This window comes from Somniosus microcephalus, chromosome 6, assembly GCF_052327205.1.
Source record: "Somniosus microcephalus isolate GS21.2 chromosome 6, FLI_Smic_1.0, whole genome shotgun sequence".
Classification (NCBI taxonomy): domain Eukaryota; kingdom Metazoa; phylum Chordata; class Chondrichthyes; order Squaliformes; family Somniosidae; genus Somniosus; species Somniosus microcephalus.
This window is the reverse complement of record NC_140992.1, coordinates 42,947,260-42,968,129: the sequence shown is the minus strand read 5'-3', so window position 1 is coordinate 42,968,129 and position 20,870 is coordinate 42,947,260. Positions and strand designations below refer to the sequence as shown.

The following is a 20,870-nucleotide window of genomic DNA, read 5'->3' as shown; positions in this document are numbered from 1 at the left end:
TAGAGAAACTGGGGGAGAGAGAGGAGAGAGACTGGGGAGAGAGAGAGAGAGACTGGGGAGAGAGAGAGAATGGGGAGATAGAGAGAGAGACTGGGAGAGAGAGAGAGACTGGGGGAGAGAGACGGGGGAGAGAGACGGGGGAGAGAGATGGTGAAAGAAACGGGGGAGAGAGACGGGGAGAGATGGGGGAAGGGAGTGAGAGACTGGGGAGAGAGAGAGAGAGTGGGGAGAGAGAGAGAGAGAGAGAGAGCGTGAGAGAGAGACTGGGGGGTGGAGAGAGAGAGACCGGGGGGTGGGGGGGAGAGAGAGAGACTGAGGGGAGAGAGAGAGATGGGGAGAGAGAGAGAGAGAGAGACTTGGGGGAAGAGGGAGAGAGTGGAGGGAGAGGGAGAGAGAGACTGGGGACAGAGAGATTGGAGGAGAGAGAGAGAGAGACTGGGGGGAGAGAGAGAGACTGGGGGGGAGAGAGACTGGGAGAGAGAGAGAGAGAGACTGGGGGAAGAGAGAGAGAGCGACTGAGGGGGGAGAGAGAGAGAGAGAGAGACTGGGGAGATAGAGAGAGAGACTGAGGGGGGAGAGAGAGCGCGACTCGGGGAGAGAGGGAGACTGGGGGAGAGAGAGAGAGAGACGGGAGAGAGAGAGAGAGATGGGAGAGAGAGAGTAGAGAAACTGGGGGGAGAGAGAGGAGAGAGACTGGGGAGAGAGAGAGAGAGAGACTGGGGGAGAGAGAGAGAGACTGGGGGAGAGAGAGAGAGGCTGGAGAGTGAGACGGGGGAGAGAGAGAGAGAGACTGGGGGAGTGAGAGAGAGAGAGAGAGAGAGACGGGGAAGGGAGATGTGGTGTATGTAACCTGTTCCACCTTAAGAGATGTACTACTTTCTCTGGCTGCTGTATACGTAATACTGGTGTTGACCACCGGTATATAAGTACTGTGTAGTGATATTGTATTTAGTATAGTCCTGACCTCCAACTAGTAAAGACCTGTTGAACTTTATTCTTGTAGTCTGTGTCAGTAATTAATCTTAATACAACTGGAACGCACAGACTTAACAGTGGCGACGAGTCCGATTCTTACCCTGCGGCAGTTTATATCCACGGCGGCTTCGTCCACAGAACGGGCGTCGAAGAGAGGCATCCACCCTCATCACCCTGCTGGAAGACACGTCGCGCGGCAGGCATCGAGAACCCGGAGTGCAGAAGACATCCTGAACTCGAAGCCTCCATCAGCGGCAGCCAGCTATCTTCCTTCTACCTCGGTGGTGGGTAAGCCGGTCAGCGACGCGAGCAGAAAGTCGGCCGCGTTGGCTGTACAGACGGGGGGAGGAAGACGGAGGAATAAGGGCCGTGAGATCGATCGCGACTGGAGATAAGGGCCGGGCCGCATTCGGGCCGAAAGGCGCAGCACGGGGACATCGATCGTGGCTGGTGATAAGGGCCGGGCCGCTTTCGGGCCAAAAAGGCGCAGCGTCTGGGGCGACTGAAGGCGCAAGAGCCGCGGTGAAGGCGAACGCAGCCGGTGCTAATAACCGGGCTGCAAGAAGGGCTGCGAGGCGCGACATCGGGGAAGCGCGAATGCCCGAGGGAGCCGCGGTGAAGCGGAGACAGCGTCGGGGGAGTTACTAACCGCTGGGAAAGGGGAGCAGCAGCGGCATGCCAAACGCCATTGCAGCCAGTGGGTGAAGACCGCCAAGCGTGGGAAAACCGCCATTTTGTAGGCGGAGGACGAAGACAAGAGCGGGAAGCCGCCATCTTGGGATAAAATAAATTGCAACGATGCCTAAACATGGGAACATTGATACCTTTGATGGCGACATCGAAGATTGGGCCATGTATGTAGAACGCATACAAAATTATTGTAAAGCAAATAAAATCCCAGATGCAGAGAAAGCACTAACGTTATTGAACTTAATGGGTGCGAAGACATACGGGCAATTGAAACACCTTTTATCACCAGATGAACCGGCGGATAAGACGTTCGAGGAGATTGTTACTGTCCTGAAAAATCATCTAAACCCCACGCCGCTGATGCTAGCGGAACGATTTAAATTTTACAGCAGAAGGCAGCTGAAGGATGAAAGCAATGCTGAATATTTAATGGAATTGCGTAAGCTGGCAAGGTACTGTCAGTTTGGAATGGGACTGACAGACGCGCTAAGAGATAAATTTGTGTGTGGATTATTAAAAGAAGATACACAAAAGCGACTGCTCGAGGAGAATGAGCTGACGCTTGAGAAAGCGGTCACTATGGCAGCAGCACACGAAGCCGCAGCGAGAGGCACGGCAGTAATGCAGCTACGGTCACCAGAACAAAGTACAAATAAATTGGGTTTGAGTACTGTAAAATGTTATCGTTGTGGAAAGACAACACACGATCAGAACCAGTGTTGGTTTAAAAACCAAGAATGCAGAACGTGTGGCAGGCTTGGCCACATAGCTAAAGTATGCCGGTCAGGAAAGAAGACCAGCAACAAAAAGTCACCGCAAGGAAAATACATAAAGGTGCACAAGGTGACAAAGAACAGTTCGAATGAACAGAAGTCAGATTCAGACGCTAGCAGTAATGAACTGGGTAGCTTAAGAGTACACAACGTTGGTAAGGATGCAGATCTCCAGACAATTTGGGTCACTCTTCAGATAGCAGGAGTCCAAGTAAAGATGGAATTGGACACTGGATCGGCATTGACGGTCATGAATAAGAAAGATTACAAAAGGTTATTCCAATATATTCCCCTACGGGATACGGAGATTATATTGAAAACATACACGGGGCAAAGAGTGTACCCCATCGGAAAGATAGAGGTAGAAGTGGCCCACAAGGGCGAAGAAAGCCAAGTAATGGACTTATATGTGCTACCTGAAGGAGGTCCACCACTACTGGGACGGGAGTGGATTAGGAAAATGAATATGGACTGGCACTCCTTAAAAGCACTAACGGTAGATTCCGGGGAAACAGATGTCAAACCTAAACGATTGTCCAAAATATTGGATGATGCTAAAGAGGTGTTCCAGCAAGGACTGGGAACACTGAAAGGAATTACGGCAAACATCAAGATTGATGAACATGCACAACCAAAATTTTTCAAAGCCAGACTGGTACCCTATGCAATACGACCTACTGTAGAAGCGGAACTGGAAGCGCTAGAACGTTCAGGTGTACTGTCTAAGGTAGATTGGAGTGAGTGGGCTACGCCCATTGTTCCCGTTATGAAACGTCCTTCGAGCAACAAGCCAGGAGAACCAGGGAAGGTTCGCATCTGTGGAGATTTCAAGATCACCGTTAATCCGGTGCTTCACATGGTGCAGTATCCGCTTCCGCGGATTGAGGATATTTTTGCTTTGTTGTCTGGCGGGAAACACTTCACCAAGATAGACCTGGCGCAGGCGTACTTGCAGATGGAGGTTGATGAAGAGTCACGCCAGTACCTCACGATCAACACGCATAGAGGTTTGTACCGGTATAATAGGCTGGTTTGTGGAGTGGCATCGGCTCCGGCAATTTGGCAGAGGGTAATGGAGCAGGTATTACAGGGAATTCCAGGCACACAATGTTACCTGGACGATATTCTGATTACAGGTGATGGTGATGAAGAACACCTCGCAAACTTGGAACTGGTGCTCAACAGACTGAAAGAGTATGGACTTAGAGTTAATCGGCAGAAATGTGAGTTCTTTCAGAAGCGGATCTCGTACTGTGGTCATGTCATTGACCGGGAGGGGCTTCATAAGTCTCCTGACAAGATAGAGGCAGTTGTAAAGGCTCCCACTCCGGATAATGTCTCTCAGTTGAGGTCGTTTCTGGGATTGATTAACTATTACCATAAGTTTCTACCGAATCTACCCACGGTACTGCACCCGCTGAACGCTCTTTTACAGAAGGGGGTGCCATGGGAATGGAGCGAAAACTGTAAGAAGGCATTTCGCAAAAGCAAAGAATTGATCACCTCAGAGGAAGTGTTGGCTCACTTCAACCCGACACTGCCTATTCGGTTGGCTTGTGATGCTTCTCCATATGGTATTGGGGCAGTACTCTCACACAAGTTGCCAAATGGCACGGAAAGGCCAGTCGCGTTTGCATCCAGATCATTGACCTCCGCTGAGCGCAACTATGCGCAGATCGATAGGGAGGCTCTCAGCCTTGTATGGGGAGTGAAGAAGTTTAATCATTACCTGCAGGGCCAAAAATTCACACTTCTGACAGACCATCAGCCGTTGGTATCCATTTTTAACCCTAAGAAGGGTGTTTCGGTGATGACAGCACAGCGACTCCAGAGATGGTCCCTTTTCCTAGGGGCACATCAATATCAAATAGAATTCAAAGGTACAAAGCAGCATGGCAATGCTGATGGGCTGTCGCGCCTGCCACTACCTGAAGCAGAAGAGACGACGAAAGTTGACCCTGTTGAGTTATTTCATTCGACCATCGAGTGTTTACCAGTCACCAATGCAAGTATTGAAAGAGAAACCAGGAACGACCCGACACTGTCCCGAGTTTACGAGGTGACAGTGAAGGGATGGCCAACACATGGTGATCCTCTGTTACTGGCATTCTCGGCAAGGCGAGACCAGCTGTCCGTCTGCCATGGTACTTTGATGTACGGGACAAGAGTGATTATTCCTCCCAAGTTACGGGAAAGAGTTCTAAATGAACTGCATGAAGGTCATCTGGGGGGAGTTAAGATGAAAAGTCTTGCTAGGGCTTATGTATGGTGGCCGGGCATTGACCAACAGATAGAGGAGTTGACAAAAAGCTGCGCTGGGTGCCAAAAAGTGCAAAATGCACCTCCGATCGCACCGCTACACCCATGGGAATGGCCTTCAGCCCCATGGCAACACGTACATATTGACTTTGCTGGTCCATTCATGGACTCCATGTTCCTAATTGCGGTGGACACACATTCCAAATGGCCAGAAGTGATCAAGATGAATACCACTACTTCAGAAAAGACAATTGCGGTGTTAAGAACAATATTCGCAAGGAACAGATTGCCAGAACAGATATGGTCGGACAACGGACCACAGTTCGTGTTGGAAGAATTCCAAAAATTCTTAAAGAAGAATGGGGTGAAACATTATACCTCTGCCCCATATCATCCGGCGACAAACGGGTTGGCCGAGAGATTTGTCCAAACATTCAAAAAGGCAATAAAGGCCATGAACGATGATCAGATTCCGTTACAACACAAGGTGGACAATTTCCTAATGGCATATCGAAACGCCGCTCATGCAGTGACTAACCAAAGTCCTGCCATGATGTTTTATAACAGGAGGTTGCGGTCCAGGTTGGACTTGTTAAAACCAAATGTGCGGAGGGAAGTGGAAAACAAACAGTTCCGGCATATTAATAACAAGTCCACTCGAAGTTTCGACGTAGGACAACCAGTGTTGGCAAGGGGCTATGGAAACGAAAAATGGCAGTCCGGAACAATTCGGGCCAGACAAGGACCTCTGATGTACACAGTAGATATTGGTAACAATGTGATAAGGCGTCATGCGGATCAACTGGTAGAATCAAGAGCAAGGGTCGAACCCATGGTTGCGACAGAGACAACTGTGGAAGACGTTAATGAACCTGAAGCATCTACCTCGGCAGGGACTGTACCTGATGATGACGTCCAATACATAGGAAACCAACAAGAAGAGTCACCTCAGCAACAAGAATCAGAGACCACTGAAAGGCGTTATCCAAACCGAATCAGAAGGCCTCCTGAGAGACTGAACCTTTGAACTGTTTATACCTGAAGTTATATATGTATATATGTTATGATGTTATGTTAAGTGGGGATATGACTGTTAAGCTAAAAAGGGAGGATTGTGGTGTATGTAACCTGTTCCACCTTAAGAGAACTTAAGCCTGTTCCACCTTAAGAGATGTACTACTTTCTCTGGCTGCTGTATACGTAATACCGGTGGTGACCACCGGTATATAAGTACTGTGTAGTGATATTGTATTTCGTATAGTCCTGACCTCCAACTAGTAAAGACCTGTTGAACTTTATTCTTGTAGTCTGTGTCAGTAATTAATCTTAATACAACTGGAACGCACAGACTTAACAGGAGAGAGAGACTGGGGAGAGAGAGAGATAGAGAGACGGGGAGCGAGAGAGAGATGGGGGGAGAGAGAGAGAGACTGGAGGAGGGAGAGACTGGAGGAGAGAGAGAGACAGAGAGAGAGAGAGAGAGACTGGGAGAGAGAGACTGGAGGAGGGAGAGTCTGGAGGAGAGAGAGAGACTGGGAGACTGGGGAGAGAGAGAGACTGGGAGATAGAGAGAGAGAGAGAGAGACTGAGGGGGGAGAGAGAGAGAGACGGGGAGAGAGAGAGAAACTGGGGGAGAGAGAGAGAGAAAGAGAGACGGGGGAAGAGATAGAGAGACTGGGAGACAGAGAGAGAGAGACTGGGAGACAGAGAGAGAGATAAAGAGATGGGGAGAGAGAGAGAGAGATTGGGGGGAGAGGGAGAGGGCTAGAAATTCGGTATCGCCCGGTTTGGAGAGGGAAGGAGAGAGAGAGAGGGAAGGAGAGAGGGAAGGAGAGAGAGACAGACAGAGACAGAGAGGGAAGGAGAGAGAGAGAGACTGGGGGGAGAGAGAGAGAGAGACGGGGAGAGAGAAAGAGTAGAGAAACTGGGGGGAGAGAGGGAGAGAGAGAGACGGGGAGATAGGGAGAGAGAGAGACTGGGGCGATAGAGAGAGAGACTGGGGGGGGAGAGAGAGAGCGACTGAGGGGGAGAGAGAGAGACTGGGGTAGAGAGAGAGACAGGGGAGGGAGAGAGAGTAGAGAGACTGGGGGAGAGAGAGGAGAGAGACTGGGGAGAGAGACTGGGGGAGAGAGAGAGAGAGAGACTGGGGAGAGAGAGAGACTGAGGGGGAGAGAGAGAGAGACTGGGGAGAGAGAGAGAGTGGGGGAGAGAGAGAGAGAGAGTGGGGAGAGAGAGAGAGAGAGTGGTGGGGAGAGAGAGAGAGAGAGTGGTGGGGAGAGAGAGAGAGAGAGTGGGGGAGAGAGAGAGAGAGACTGGGGAGAGAGAGAGAGACTGGGGAGAGAGAGTGGGGGGAGAGAGAGAGAGAGAGTGGTGGAGAGAGAGAGAGAGAGTGGGGGAGAGAGAGAGAGAGAGTGGGGGAGAGAGAGAGAGAGAGAGTGGGGGAGAGAGAGAGAGAGAGTGGGGGAGAGAGAGAGAGTGGGGGAGAGAGAGAGAGTGGGGGAGAGAGACTTAGTGAACATAACCTGGCGATCGAAAAAGGTAGACAGACAGACCCGGCTACCAAGAGAGGACAGGATATGCTCTCACTGCAGTCAGGGAGCGGTGGAGACAGAGATGCACTTCCCCACAGCTTGTAGAAAATATCAGGGCATAAGGGAGAATTTCTACCCAAAATTCACAAAAATATGCCCGGAATTCAGAAATTTGAATGACGACCAAAAACTCCCATACCTACTAGGGGAAGAGAGAAATTGCGTAACACTAGCGGCACACTATGTTACAGCTTGCCATAAACAGAGGGACAACCACTAAATATAAGAAAAGAGTATATATAAATTATATGAAAGTATATTTATACACTCAGGGATATATCTGTTTATACACTGTATGGATAGATCTGTATTTTTGTGAACAAACATGAATGTTTTCTGATGCATTGGCAACATAAGATGTAACTTGTCATGCCAATAAAGCGATTTGAATTGAATTGAATTGAATTGAATTGAGAGAGAGAGAGAATGGGGAGATAGAGAGAAAGAGAGAGAGAGAGAGAGACTGAGGGGGGAGAGAGAGAGAGACTGGGGGAGAGAGACTGGGAGAGAGAGAGAGAGAGAGACTGGGGGAGAGAGAGAGAGATGGGGAAGGGAGAGAGAGACTGGGGAGAGATAGAGAAGAGAGGAAGTGGCCCGGCCCGAGTCACCCCAGCTGAGTAGGCTGGGCACAGTGAAAGCATTGATTTCTTTATGACAGCACAAAAACTGCTCTGACATCATAGTCACTCAATGCTAATGAGCGGATAATGAGCGGAATTTTGAACGTTTTTTGGATACCGTCGGCACAATTTTTGTCTCACCGAAAAGTAAATACGCCTATCGTAAGCTTTCTTTTGATGTAACACGCGTGTAGGTACGCTCTATAACTTTCAAACGTATAGAGAACGGACAGACAGACAGAAGAGGTCTTTTATATATATAGATATATTTTGACTACATCAAAGGAAAATGTAATAGATAAGGCTGTATTCCCCAAATCCTTTCAAAACAGACCACTTCCCCTGCATGAGACTTCCTGACCTAACATTTTCTAGCATCTTTGAAGTAAAAGCTTTACCAATTGCTATCTGTATCTAATGGATCCCTCTTACCCCTGTTTATTACCCTAAAACTAAACTACTCATGGGTAACGTCATTACTAACACTTATTCCCTTACACAAGCACTTTACATCTCAGAAAACAAGCAATGCATTCCTTTTACTACACTTCAAAGCTATCCTGTTTATATCAGAAAGCCTGTTAATCCAGGATACAAAAAAATTAGATTGTTCAACTTTTAACTTTCACAATGTCCAACAGTGTGCCCTCATGTACTCGTGGTGGGGGGGGGGGGGGTGGTGGGGGGAATGGGAGTGAGAATCAGTAAAGTGGCACTCTGAGGGGGTAGACTGGAGAAGAGTACCAGCATGAACTGGAATGGAGGAGGAGAAAAGTGCCACCATGAACTGGCAAATAGGGAGAAGGAGAGTGCCAGGATGAACTAGGAAGGGGGAGATGAGAAAAATGACATGAAATAGGGTGTAAGAAAAAGAGCGTCAGTGAATTGGAGGAATAGGTGAAGGGAGAATGGGTGAAGAGTGCCAGCATGAATTGGGAGAAGAATGCCTTCAGGGACTATCAGAAGCATGTAAATAATTTTAAAATAACTTTATGATCATTTTTAGCAACAGAGTACCAATACATATCCTCAGTAGCCCACAACTTCTTTGCAGGAAATTAGAGAAAATGCCTCAAATTATTGCCTCAATCTTTATTTGTATATACTGCCTTTCAAAATAGACAAAAGGCAAAAATACATGTCTTCCTATCTTCGTGAATTGTTTTGGCCACAGTTTCAGATGGTTGTATCATATTTAATTAATACAATTATAAAAACAGCCAATTTATTACTTTTCATTTGGACAAGCTGGATTACAACTTGCGACAAGACAATGTACTCGTTTGGATAATGGAAGCTTGGTTCTGACTATTCCAACTCTGAATGATTGTGATATGAATCTGATAAACATCTTGGTAAGTGCAAATATCAAACTGTAAACAATAAATGAATATGAACAGGATTAAATATAATATTATTATATGTATGTAATATGAATGACTCACTAGCCATTATTAAGGGTGGGAGGAAGCTTATGTGGAGCGTAAACGTCGGCTTAGGCCAGTTGGGCCCAGTGGCCTGTTTCTGTGCTGTAAATTCTTTGTAACTTTTTATAATAAAGTAGATGATCATTTCACTTTAAATATCTCTGGAGGGCCTTCGGGGGCAGATCTGATGTAGAGTGGACTATCATTTGCCTGCTCCACGGATGTGGCCCGGACCCCTTCCTAAATCCGGAGTCAGATGCATTAGCATAATGCAGGCAGGTGTACGTTCGAGTACAGTGTTATGGGGTGCCCACCTCAGTGGGGAAAGGAATTTCACTTTGGGATCTGCCTGCAGCATATGAGGGCTGGTCGCGCCAACTGAAGGTCTTTAAAGGTCTTTGATAAAGTACCCAGATTTTAATTTTGCTGCTTACCGAATGATAATCGACGGGAAGGCAACCTTTGCTCAATTCAGTGGCCCTACCTCTGCTAAAATCAGGTCCTGGAAAAGAAGTATGCTTGTTTAATGCAGACGTACATTGTGATGTGGCAAATGAGGTGGAACTGGCACGAGTTCTGATGGACGACACATCCTCCCAGTCAGGTAACTTCCTGCGTTGACTGCACGGAAGGGGTGGGTCACAAGAAGCACCTGCCCATACTTCCAACAAAATTTGGAAACAATAGAAAAATGACACGCAGCCTGACTAGTTCCCACTCCAAATTCACCCCCTCATTCCCATAAATTGGTACCATTCCCTCCCCTCAGGGCTCAGGAATTCCTCTACCTCCAATTGTCTGCTCTTCGCCATAGATGTACGGGACCTTCACATATTCATCTCTCACCAGGCTCTGTGCTTTTCATTTGAGCAGATACCCAACCAGTCTATATACATTATCACCCTCTGCTCTTTGGCTGAACTTGTCCTCCACCTCTGCAACTTCTTTTCTAACTCCACAGACTTTCTTCTGATATGTGGAACATAGATCTGATAGCCATTACAGAAACATGGTTGCAAGGTGACCAAGGCTGGGAACTGAATATTCAGGGGTATTTGCCATTTTGTAAGGATAGGCAAAAAGGAAAAGGAGGTGGTGTAGCTCTGTTAATAAGGGATGAGGTCAGTAATGGGAAATGATATTGGCCTAGAAGATCAAGACGTAGAATCAGTTTGGGTGGAGATAAGAAATAATAAGGGTAAGAAGTCACTGGTGGGAGTGATCTACAGGCCCCCAAACAGTAGCCACACTGTAGGACAGAGTATAAATTAAGAAATAATAGAGGCTTGTAAGAAAGGTACAACTATAATCATGGGAGATTTTAATCTTCATATTGATTGGACAAAGCAAATTGGCAAAGGTAGACTTGAGGAAGCGTTCTTAGAGTGTATACGGGATGGCTTCTTAGAACAATATGTTGTGGATCCAACCAGGGAGAAGACTATTTTAGATCTGGTAATGTGTAACGAGGCTGGATTAATTAATGATCTCGAAGTGAAGGATCCTCTTGGGAAGAGTGATCATAGCGTGGTAGAATTTCAAATTCAGTCTGAGGGTGAGAAAGCTAGGTCTCCAACTAGTGTCCTGAACTTAAACAAAGGTAATTACAAAGGTATGAAGGCAGACTTGGTTAAAGTGGACTGGGAAAATATATTACAAGGTAAGGCTGTAGAAAAGCAGTGGCAAACATTTAAGGAGATATTTCATAACTCTCAGCAAAGATATATTCCAGAGAGAAAGAAAGACTTTAAGAGAAGGATGAACCAACTAAGGAAGTAAAGGATTGTATCAAATTGAAAACAAATGTGTACAATGTTGCGAAGAATAGTGAAAGGCCAGAGGATTGGGAAATTTTTAAAAATCGGCAAAGGACGACTAAAATAATGATAGAGAGAGAAGATAGCTTATGAGAGTAAGCTTGCAAGAAATATAAAAACAGACAGCAAGAGCTTCTACAGGTATATAAAAAGGAAGAGAGTAAACGTTGGTCCCCTAGAGGATGAGTCTGAGGAATTAATAATGGGAAACAGGGAAATGGCGGAGACTTTGAACAAATATTTTGTATCGGTCTTCATGGTAGAAGACACTAAAAGCATCCCAATAATGGATAATCAAGGGACTATTGGGGTGGGGGGGGGGAACTTAAAACAATCACTATTACTAGAGAGAAAGTACTAGGCAAACTAATGGGGCTAAATGTGGACAAGTCCCCTGGACCTGATGGCCTGCATCCTAGAGTCTTAAAAGAGGTGGCTGCAGAGATAGTGGATGCATTGGTTGTAATCTACCAAAATTCCCTGGATTCTGGAGAGGTCCCAGCGGACTGGAAAACTGCAAATGTAATGCCCCTATTTAAGAAAGGAGGGAGACAGAAAGCAGGCAACTATTGACCAGTTAGCCTAACATCTGTCATTGGGAAAATGGTGGAGTCCATCATTAAGGAAGTGGTAGCAGGACATTTGGAAAATCATAATATAGTCAAGCAGAGTCAGCGTGGTTTTATGAAAGGGAAATCATGTTTGACAAATTTGCTGGAATTCTTTGAGGATGTAACGAGCAGGGTGGATAAAAGGGAACAAGTAGATGTCATGTATTTAGATTTCCAGAAGGCATTCGATAAGGTGCCACATAAAAGATTACTGCACAAGATAAGAGCTCATGGGGTTGGGGGTAATATATTAGTATGGATAGAGGATTGGCTCACAAACAGAAAACAGAGAGTCGGGATAAATGGGTCATTTTCAGGTTGGCAAACTGTAACTAGTGGGGTGCCGCAGGAATCAGTGCTGGGGCCTCAACTATTTACAATCTATATTAATGACTTGGATGAAGGGACAGTGTGTAATGTAGCCAAATTTGCTGATGATACAAAGATAGGTGGGAAAGTAAATTGTGTGGAGGACGCAAAGAATCTCCAAAGGGATATAGATAGGCTAAGTGAGTGGGCAAAAATCTGGCAGATGGAGTTTAATGTGGGAAAATGCGAGGTTATCCACTTTGGTAGGAAAAATAAAAAAGCAAATTATTATTTAAATGGGGAAAGATTACAAAATGCTGAGGTACAGAGGGATCTGGGGGTCCTTGTACATGAATCACAAAAAGTTAGCATGCAGGTACAGCAAGTAATTAGAAAGGCAAATGGAATGTTGGCCTTTATTGCAAAGGGAATGGAGTATAAAAGCAGGGAAGTCCTGTTACAACTGTACAGGGTGTTGGTGAGACCACCCCTGGAGTACTGCATACAGCTTTGGTCTCCTTATTTAAGGAAGGATATACTTGCATTGGAGGCAGTTCAGAGAAGGTTCGCAAGGTTGATTCCGGAGATGAAGGGGTTGTCTTATGAAGAAAGGTTGAGCAGGTTGGGCCTATGTTCATTGGAGTTGAGAAGAATGAGAGGGGATCTTATTGAAATATATAAGATTCTGAAGGGGCTTGACAGGGTAGATGCAGAGAGGATGTTTCCCCTTGTGGGGGAATCTAGAACTAGGGGGCATAATGTCAGAATAAGGGGGCACCCTTTTAAATCGGAAATGAAGAGAATTTCTTCTCTGAGGGTTGTGAATCTTTGGAATTCTCTTCTGAAGAGAGCTGGGGAGGTTGGGTCATTTAATATATTTAAGATGGAGATAGACAGATTTTTGAATGTTAAGGGAGTCAAGGGTTATGGGGAGCGGGCAGGGAAGTGGAGTTGAGGCCAAAATCAGATCAGCCATGATCTTATTGAATGGTGGAGCAGGCTCGAGGGGCCAAATGATCTACTCCTGCTCCTACATCTTATGTTCTTATTTATGTTCTCCTTGTTCCATTCCTACTCGGGCCCTTTCCCTGACCCCTTCCTCTGCAACATTGGAGACAGTTGGTGGTCTTCCTACTCTCAAAGACTCTGGAGAAATTAATTAACTATTCATTATATTCCACCTGTTCCTTACCTTTACAAGGTCCATCTATGAAACGTTCCTCCCCTTCTTGCTCTTCGCTTTTTCCATCCCCATTATGCAAAAACTCTATATTTTCCTCTCAGTTTTTCCACTTATGTTTATTCTCTGATATCCACACTTTCCATGCCAAGGGCCAGGAAGTTCCTTAGAGCTGTTCTTGCTCTGCCGCCAAAACTTCACTGGAAGTGTGGTGGAAGCTCAGTTTACACAAATGGTGGAGCGAGAGCAGCTCTGATGAAATTTCTAGTCAAGGCCTCTGAAATGTTTTTTATTCTTTTACCAATATTTTCCTTTGTCTGTGGTCAAAGCGGATCATAGCTGTCTCCTTTCCCATGCCTGTGCTTTCACTCTTCCTCCTCTGACAACAATCCTCCTGTCCTCACCTTCCATCCCACCAAACTTTGCATCCATCATTTTACCCCATGATTTCAGCACCCAATACATTTATCCTTTCCTTCCCCTCTCTAATGTCCAGAGGGATAGTTACTTATACCACACCCCTGTTCACTCCTATCACCTGTACCACTGCCTGTTCTTCTGGAGGCACTTACCTATGCAACTGTGGATGAAATGGCTGCCCATTCACTTGCTCCCATGCAATCTAGTATACATATTTGCTGTTCACAGTGTGGAGATGGGAAACCAACACAAAAACTGGATGACCATTTTGTTAAACAACTCTTTTTTATCTTCAAGCATGATCCTTACTTCAACCGTCCCTCTGACATTGCTCCAAACATGCTCAACTCAGGCCTTAGCAGCTTCAGACTTACATTGTCTCAATGATTTTCTCGACAGATTCTCATTCACATTCTACATGTTCTTTCCATTCTGGATCTCTCTTACCTATTTTTAACAATCTTTCCCATAGCCCGATTGAGGTAACTTTGTTAAAGCTTTTAGCAGTATGACCTCTTTTCAGTTTAAAAAAAATCTGTATACAAGGTATTGGTCCGGATTTTGCGGTCAGCGGCAAACAAACTGCGTTCGCTGTTCATTACGCTTACAGCTGCCCACCAACTTTCCATGGGCTTTTGCGTGGTAATTAGAAATCCATTTCAGTGCCCTGTCCTCTCAGGGGATCTGGGACCTGTGTGAACAGGGCAAGCAACGGTGTGTCTCTTCAACCAATCAGATTGAAGAATCCTTACTGAGTCACGCAGAGTCTGAACCAGGAAGTGTAAGTTAGAATAATGAATTCAATGTAAAATCATGATCAGAAAGCAAAATGGGATCAAGAGAGAGAGAGAGATAAAAGAGACAGAAAGAAAAAGTAAAATGTTTATTTTTTCATTTTAGTTTTTAATTTTTATTAAATCTCCAACAATAATTAAAATCTGAAGGAATGAGACTCTACACTTGTAAAAGTACATTTTCAGTGCCAGAGAAGTTGTTTGGTAGTAATTAAGACTTATCATGCTGCTAAAATTTCACTTATACTTGAACGGAAAAACCCTAACTTTTTCTGGCGTGTTTAGTGGGTATCTAGTGAGTAAGTACCACAATGTCATGCCCTTCATGTGTTTTAATGGCGAGTCTCTTGATGAGGTACTGTTGTAGTGAAGCTTGTGGAGGAGCAGGGCAACTCGGACAGCAACTTCCAGATTTCCGCGTTTAACTGCACATGTGTGGATGCTGGAAGTTGCTGTCCGATGTACTGCATAATAACGGTGAGTGCTGATAGTCTCACCATTATTTCTACTGCAATATCCGGGCCATTAAGTCCAGTACCTGCCCTTTTGTAGTAGTAGTTAGTGTATCTGTACTTTTGACATTACCTGTTTTCCCTTTCGCACTTTATTTTGGTTAGTCCTATAAAGGGGGCAGTTTTGCCAGCTTATTTCAGTTCTGATGGAGATTGCCACCTGAAATATTAACATCTGTTTTATTTTCATTTGCTGTTAAACCTGTTGTGTATTTCCAGAATTTTAAGTTTATTTCTATTTGCCATTATTTTTCACACAGGGTAATTTGAGTAGTACAAATATCGATGTGGACCAAGCTGCAAGACAAATTGTGGCACTGACGTCACAGCCAAAAAGTTTAACCGTGAAAGAAGTTAACTCAACGACGAGAATTCTCACGACAATAATGAGTAACCCTGCACAGTTAAATGAAAAGGTCAGTTATATATATTTAAAATGAAAAAGAAGCAAATGAAGTTCATTTGCTTGTTTACTGCACCAAGCTTAATACAGTTCTATTGAAAGATTAATGACCAGTTTGATGTTGTAATTTTCAGCACAATACAAGTCAGAAACTTTTTTAAACATAAGAATTAGGAGCAAGAGTAGGCCATACAACCCCTCGAGCCTACTCCGCCATTCAATAAGATCATGGCTGATCATCGACCTCAACTCCACTTTCCAGCCCTATCGTCATATCCCTTGATTCCCTTAGAGTCCAGAAAACTATTGATCTCAGAATTGAATATACTCAATGACTGAGCATCCACAGCCCTCTCGGGTAGAGAATTCCAAAGATTCATGATCCTCTGAGTGAGGAAATTTCTCCTCATCTCAGTCCTAAATGGCTGACCCCTTATCCTGATACTATGCTCCCTAGTTGTAGAATCTCCAGCCAGGGGAAACAACCGCTCAGCATCTACTCTGTCAATCCCTCTCAGAATCTTCAATGTTTCAATGAGGTCACCTCTCATTCTTCTAAACTTCTAAACTCCAGAGAGTATAGGCCCATCCTACTCAATCTCTCCTCATAGGAAAACCCACTCATCCCGGGAATCAATCTACTGAAACTTTGTTGCACCCTCTCTAAGGCAAGTATATCCTTCCTTATGTACGGAGACCAAACCTGTGCACGGTACTCCAGGTGTGGTCTCACCAAAGCCCTGTACAATTGCAGCAAGACTTCCTTACTCTTGTACTCCAACACTCTTGCAATAAAGGCTAACATTCCATTTGCCTTACTAACTGCTTGTTGTATCTACATGTTAGCTTTCTGTGTGGCATGTACAAGGACACTCAAATTCCTCTGAACACCAATATTTAATAGCTCTACCATTTTAAAATATTCTGTTTTTCTTTTCTTTCTACCAAAGTGAATAACCTCATATTTCCCCACATTATACTCCATCTGCCAACTTCTTGCCTACTCACTTAACCTGTCTATAACCTTTTGCAGACTCTTTGACTCCTCCTCACAGCTTACTTTCTCACCTAGCTTTATATCGTCAGCAAACTCGGATACATTACAGTTGGTCCCTTCATCTAAGTCATTAATATACATTGGCCCTGAATTTCCGATCAGAGGCTTCCTGCGGGCAGCAAAACATCTACGAACCTACCTGCTGGTCCCAGACATACGGAGGCTTCTGATCCTGGGCCAATCCTCCTGGAAATGTGCAGAGGCCCATGTATCCCATGTATCGCAAGCGCCCCTGGGATCATGTGGGCTAGCTCAACCAATGGAAGAAGGGAATCCCCCTTCATACTTTTGACAGGTCCGTACACATGGAACTGTCAAAAGTATGAATGGGGATGACTACAAAAATGCACCAACACACTGAAATAAAGAAAGAAAAACCATTACATATATAAAATTAATTAAAATGGCATTTAATTAAATATGTTAAACAAAAATTTAATTAAAAAGTTTTTTTTTAATATGTTTTAACAGAGCTTAATATAAACTTACCTTATTGGACAGGGTTTTTAATTTATTAGTGAGTGATAAAATTTTAATTTTCTATTTTTTTGAAACTCTTATGCTGGTAAAAGCAGGCCTTACATCTGCTTTTACCAGGCGAAGAATTCTATGGCTTTTCAGCGGGCGGAAGTTGAGCAAATAGCGCAACTCTCGACCCGCAGAGGCCCTTTTCTTGCGCATGTGTTGCATCTGTCGAGAGAATTCTTGACAGATCGCAAGTTCCGGGTTTCAGCGCATGTGCTTCACATGCCTAAACCCGGAACTTGCGCGGCCCCTATGGGCGCGTACACACCTCGTACTCACCCGTGGGGGTCAGAAAATATGGGCCATTGCAAATAGCTGAGGCCCAAGCACTGATCCTTGCAGCACCCCACTAGTAACAGCCTAACAACCTGAAAATGACCCGTTTATTCCTACGCTCTGGATTCTGTCCTTTAACCAATCCTCTATCCATGCTAATATTTTACCCCCAACCCCATGAGCCTTTATCTTGTATACAACCTTTTATGTGGCACCTTATCGAATGCCAAATATACTACAACCACTGGTTCCCTTTTATCTACCCTGCTAGTTACATCCTCAAAAAACTCTAATAAATTTGTCAAACACAATTTCCCTTTCATAAAACCATGTTGACTCTGCCTAATCATATTATGATTTCTAAGTGCCCTGTTACCACTTCCTTATTAATGGATTCCAGCATTTTCCTGACGACTGGTGTCAGGCTAACTGGCCTGTAGTTCCCTGTTTTCTCTCTTTCTCCTTCCTTGCTACCTTCGAATCCACTGGGACTGTTCTAGAATCTAGGGAATTTTGGAAGATCGCAACCAATACATCCAATATCTCTGCAGCCACCTCTTTTGCCACCCTTGGATGTAGGACACCAGGTCCATGGGATTTGTCAGCTTTTAGTCCCATTAATTTCTCCAGTACTTTTTCTTTACTAATATTAATTACTTTAAGTTCCTCACTCTAATTAGACCCTTGGTTCCCCACTATTTGTGGTATGTGTTTTGTGTCTTCTATTATGAAGACAGATGCAAAATATTGGTTTAACGTCTCTGCCAGTTCCTTATTCCCCATTATAATTTCTCCTGTCTCAGCCTCTAAGGGACCTATATGTACTTTCGCTACTCTTTTCCTATTTACATACTTGTAGAAGCTCTTACAATCTGTTTTTATATATCTTGCTAGTTTACTCTCATTTTATTTTTTCCCACTTTATAAATTTTTGGTCATCCTTTGCTGGTTTCTAAAACTCTCCCAATCCTCAGGCTTATTACTCTTTTTAGAAACATTATAAGCCTCTTCTATTGATCTAATACTATCCTTAACTACTTTAGTTAGCCACAAATGGATCACTTTTCTTGTGGAGTTTTTATTTCTTAATAGAATATATATTCATTGAGAATTATGAAATAGTTCTTTAAACATTGCCATTGCTTATCTACCATCATACCTTTTAATCTAATTTCCCAATCGACCTTAGCCAACTCACCCCTCATACCTATGTAATTGGCTTTATTTAAGTTTAATACTCTAGTTTCATACTTAAGTATGTTACTCTTGAACTCAGTGTGAAATTCTATCATATTATGATCACTCTTCTCCAGAGGATCCCTTACTATGAGTTTACTACTTAACCCTGTCTCATTACATAAGACAAAGGCCATGTAATTCAGCTCCATAGCGCCCATTTTCTCAGCACTACGGGTGCCGTTTTGTGTCCAAAATGGCCTTCGCGCTGTGCATGCACACTTCCGGTGCGGACCACGTGGGACACCATTTTTGTGAGGTCATTACCGTGAGCAGTGGGAGCATGCACCAGAAATATGCAGAGTAGGCAGATTGTGATGTGTAACGCTGATTTGCTGCCAGCACTGCCATTTTCGACCTCAATGCTCCAGCTACCGCCCTCTCTTAAAGACACACAGCTGAACATGCATTCAGCTGCAGGAAGGGCTCCCCATCAATGCTATTTAAAGAGATCATCAACTACTTTCAGCTTAGTTGCTGATTATTTCTACTGGCTCTTGGTGAGTTTGTAGAAGTGTTTGGTGGTTTATCTTATTTAAAGTTGCTGAAGTCTCCAGGGAGTGATGTGGCAGGTTACTTCAAGGCTTCTGCTCAGGCCAGTTTCTCCCAGCCAAGGGTGCAGTAGTTTGTATCCACCTTCTCCTGGAAGATAGAGGGAAGCGTGTCAGTGAGTGTGGTGTAATGTGTTTGGGTGATGTGCCTGTCCTGGGTGAATAGCTGGCAGTGTGCAGGCTGTGAGGTGTGGGTCTGAGGCTTGCAGCAGTGCTAAGTGTGTGAGGGTGAGGTGAAGCATATGACTGTGAGGTATGAGTCGCGATTAATAGGGATTTTTGATAGATGAGTGAAAGGGGGCGGTGAATTGAGCACTGTCTGAGCCTAGGGGTTCAGTTGTAAGAATATGGCATTTGAAGATGAATTCACTGACCATGGCCATACTTGTGAGGTCACTAAACCTCTTGTGGCACTGCATCAATGTCCTTGGGGCTGCACTGCTGCCATTGACTGCAACAGATATCTGCTCCCATTGCCTCTCACACTTTGTCTGAAGGACCCCCCAGCCCCCTGTGGTAGAGGGCCTCTCTCCTCCTATCCACCTCCTGCACCAAGGCCTCCAGTGTTGCATCAGAAAATCTTGGCGCCCACTCTCTCTCCTGTTTTGCTATTAGTATGTCCTCTTCCTGCTCAGAATGTCTTCCCCAGCCACTTCCAGCACCCGCCACAGCCAGAATGCACTTCCCCTTTAAGAGGTTCAGGCTACCTTTAAGTAGTGCAGGCTAGTTTTAAGTGGTGCTAGCCTCGCACGAACTTGGGCCCCCTGCTGAGGCGTGCAGCCACTCAGTAGCGGGTTCAGCACTGGGCTGCACACTGCTATTATTTAAATTAGCAGGCAGCATGAAGTTTGCGAGCTGCCTGCATCGGAAGGAATGGGCGAGGGTTGATTGCACATCGTGATCACCGCGACCGTTTTTGGGCCTTGTCCAATTTCTAGGCCAAGTTCTAAAATAGCCTCTTCCCTGCTTGGTTCCACGACGTATTGTAGGAAACTGTCTCGATTGCATTCCATGAACTCGTCCTCCAAACTACTAAATGCTAGCAGGTTTCCCATGATGAGTCAGGGGATACACTGTTTTATGAGGCTGGATTTTAGGAAGGCAATGAGATGGTAATTGTGAGGATGGCACCTATAAGGTTGGCGGGACTGTTGGTGTATAAGGGAGGAGAGGGTTAGTTCAGGTAAAGCACTCTTGTATTAGTTCTCTTCGAGCTGGGGGACCGGTGGTTGATGCTGCTCTTGCTCTACCTTCTCTTCTTGCTGCTCTTCCTCATCCTCCACTTCTTTCTGCCCAGGGGTGGTATGGGCTGACCACTCTCTATAGCAAAATTATGCAGCTTGCAGTACACCACACAAATTTGGAGAGCCAGGGGTGTACTGCAGAGCTGCTCCAGAATGGTCCAGGCACCAGAGTCCCAAACAACGGGCAGTTTGGGTCAGGTGGGGGGTTAAAGTGTTAGAGATCTGAATCCCGCCTCCAACCCGCCCACTTCTGGTTTTAACGGAGGCAGGAAGGGGGACGGGCGGCCAACCTACTCCTGTGCCGTTAAATGCGGCAGGGCCTGAGTGAAATCCATTCTCCCGGGTTTCCCGACCGCAATCCAGCCCCCCCCATTCCTTCCCCACCTCCGAGTTAAAATCCTGCCCCTTGTTTGATCACGCCGATGGTCTGTCCAGTGAGATTTCTGGTGGTGACATGACTCTCACTGTAGGCCTGTTGTGCATCTGTGTCTGGGTTTCTGACAGGAATCATGAACCAGGTCTGAAGTGGGTATCCCTTGTTGCAAAGTAGGCAGCCTCTGACCTGATGGTGTGGTTAGAACAGCGGTGGGGCAGAGGACT

General features: G+C 45.3%; 1 protein-coding gene across 1 annotated transcript in view; it reads left to right on the top strand.

Moving 5' to 3' along the window:
• The window catches only part of LOC147115647 (adhesion G protein-coupled receptor G7-like), a 125,361-nt gene that overhangs the window by 28,179 nt on the left and 76,312 nt on the right, over positions 1 to 20,870 (top strand). Inside the window, exons 5-6 of the mRNA XM_085990079.1 lie at positions 9,157 to 9,263; positions 15,239 to 15,394. Of these exons, the coding sequence (XP_085846205.1) occupies positions 9,157 to 9,263; positions 15,239 to 15,394 (263 nt within the window). The remainder of the gene's footprint in view (positions 1 to 9,156; positions 9,264 to 15,238; positions 15,395 to 20,870) is intronic.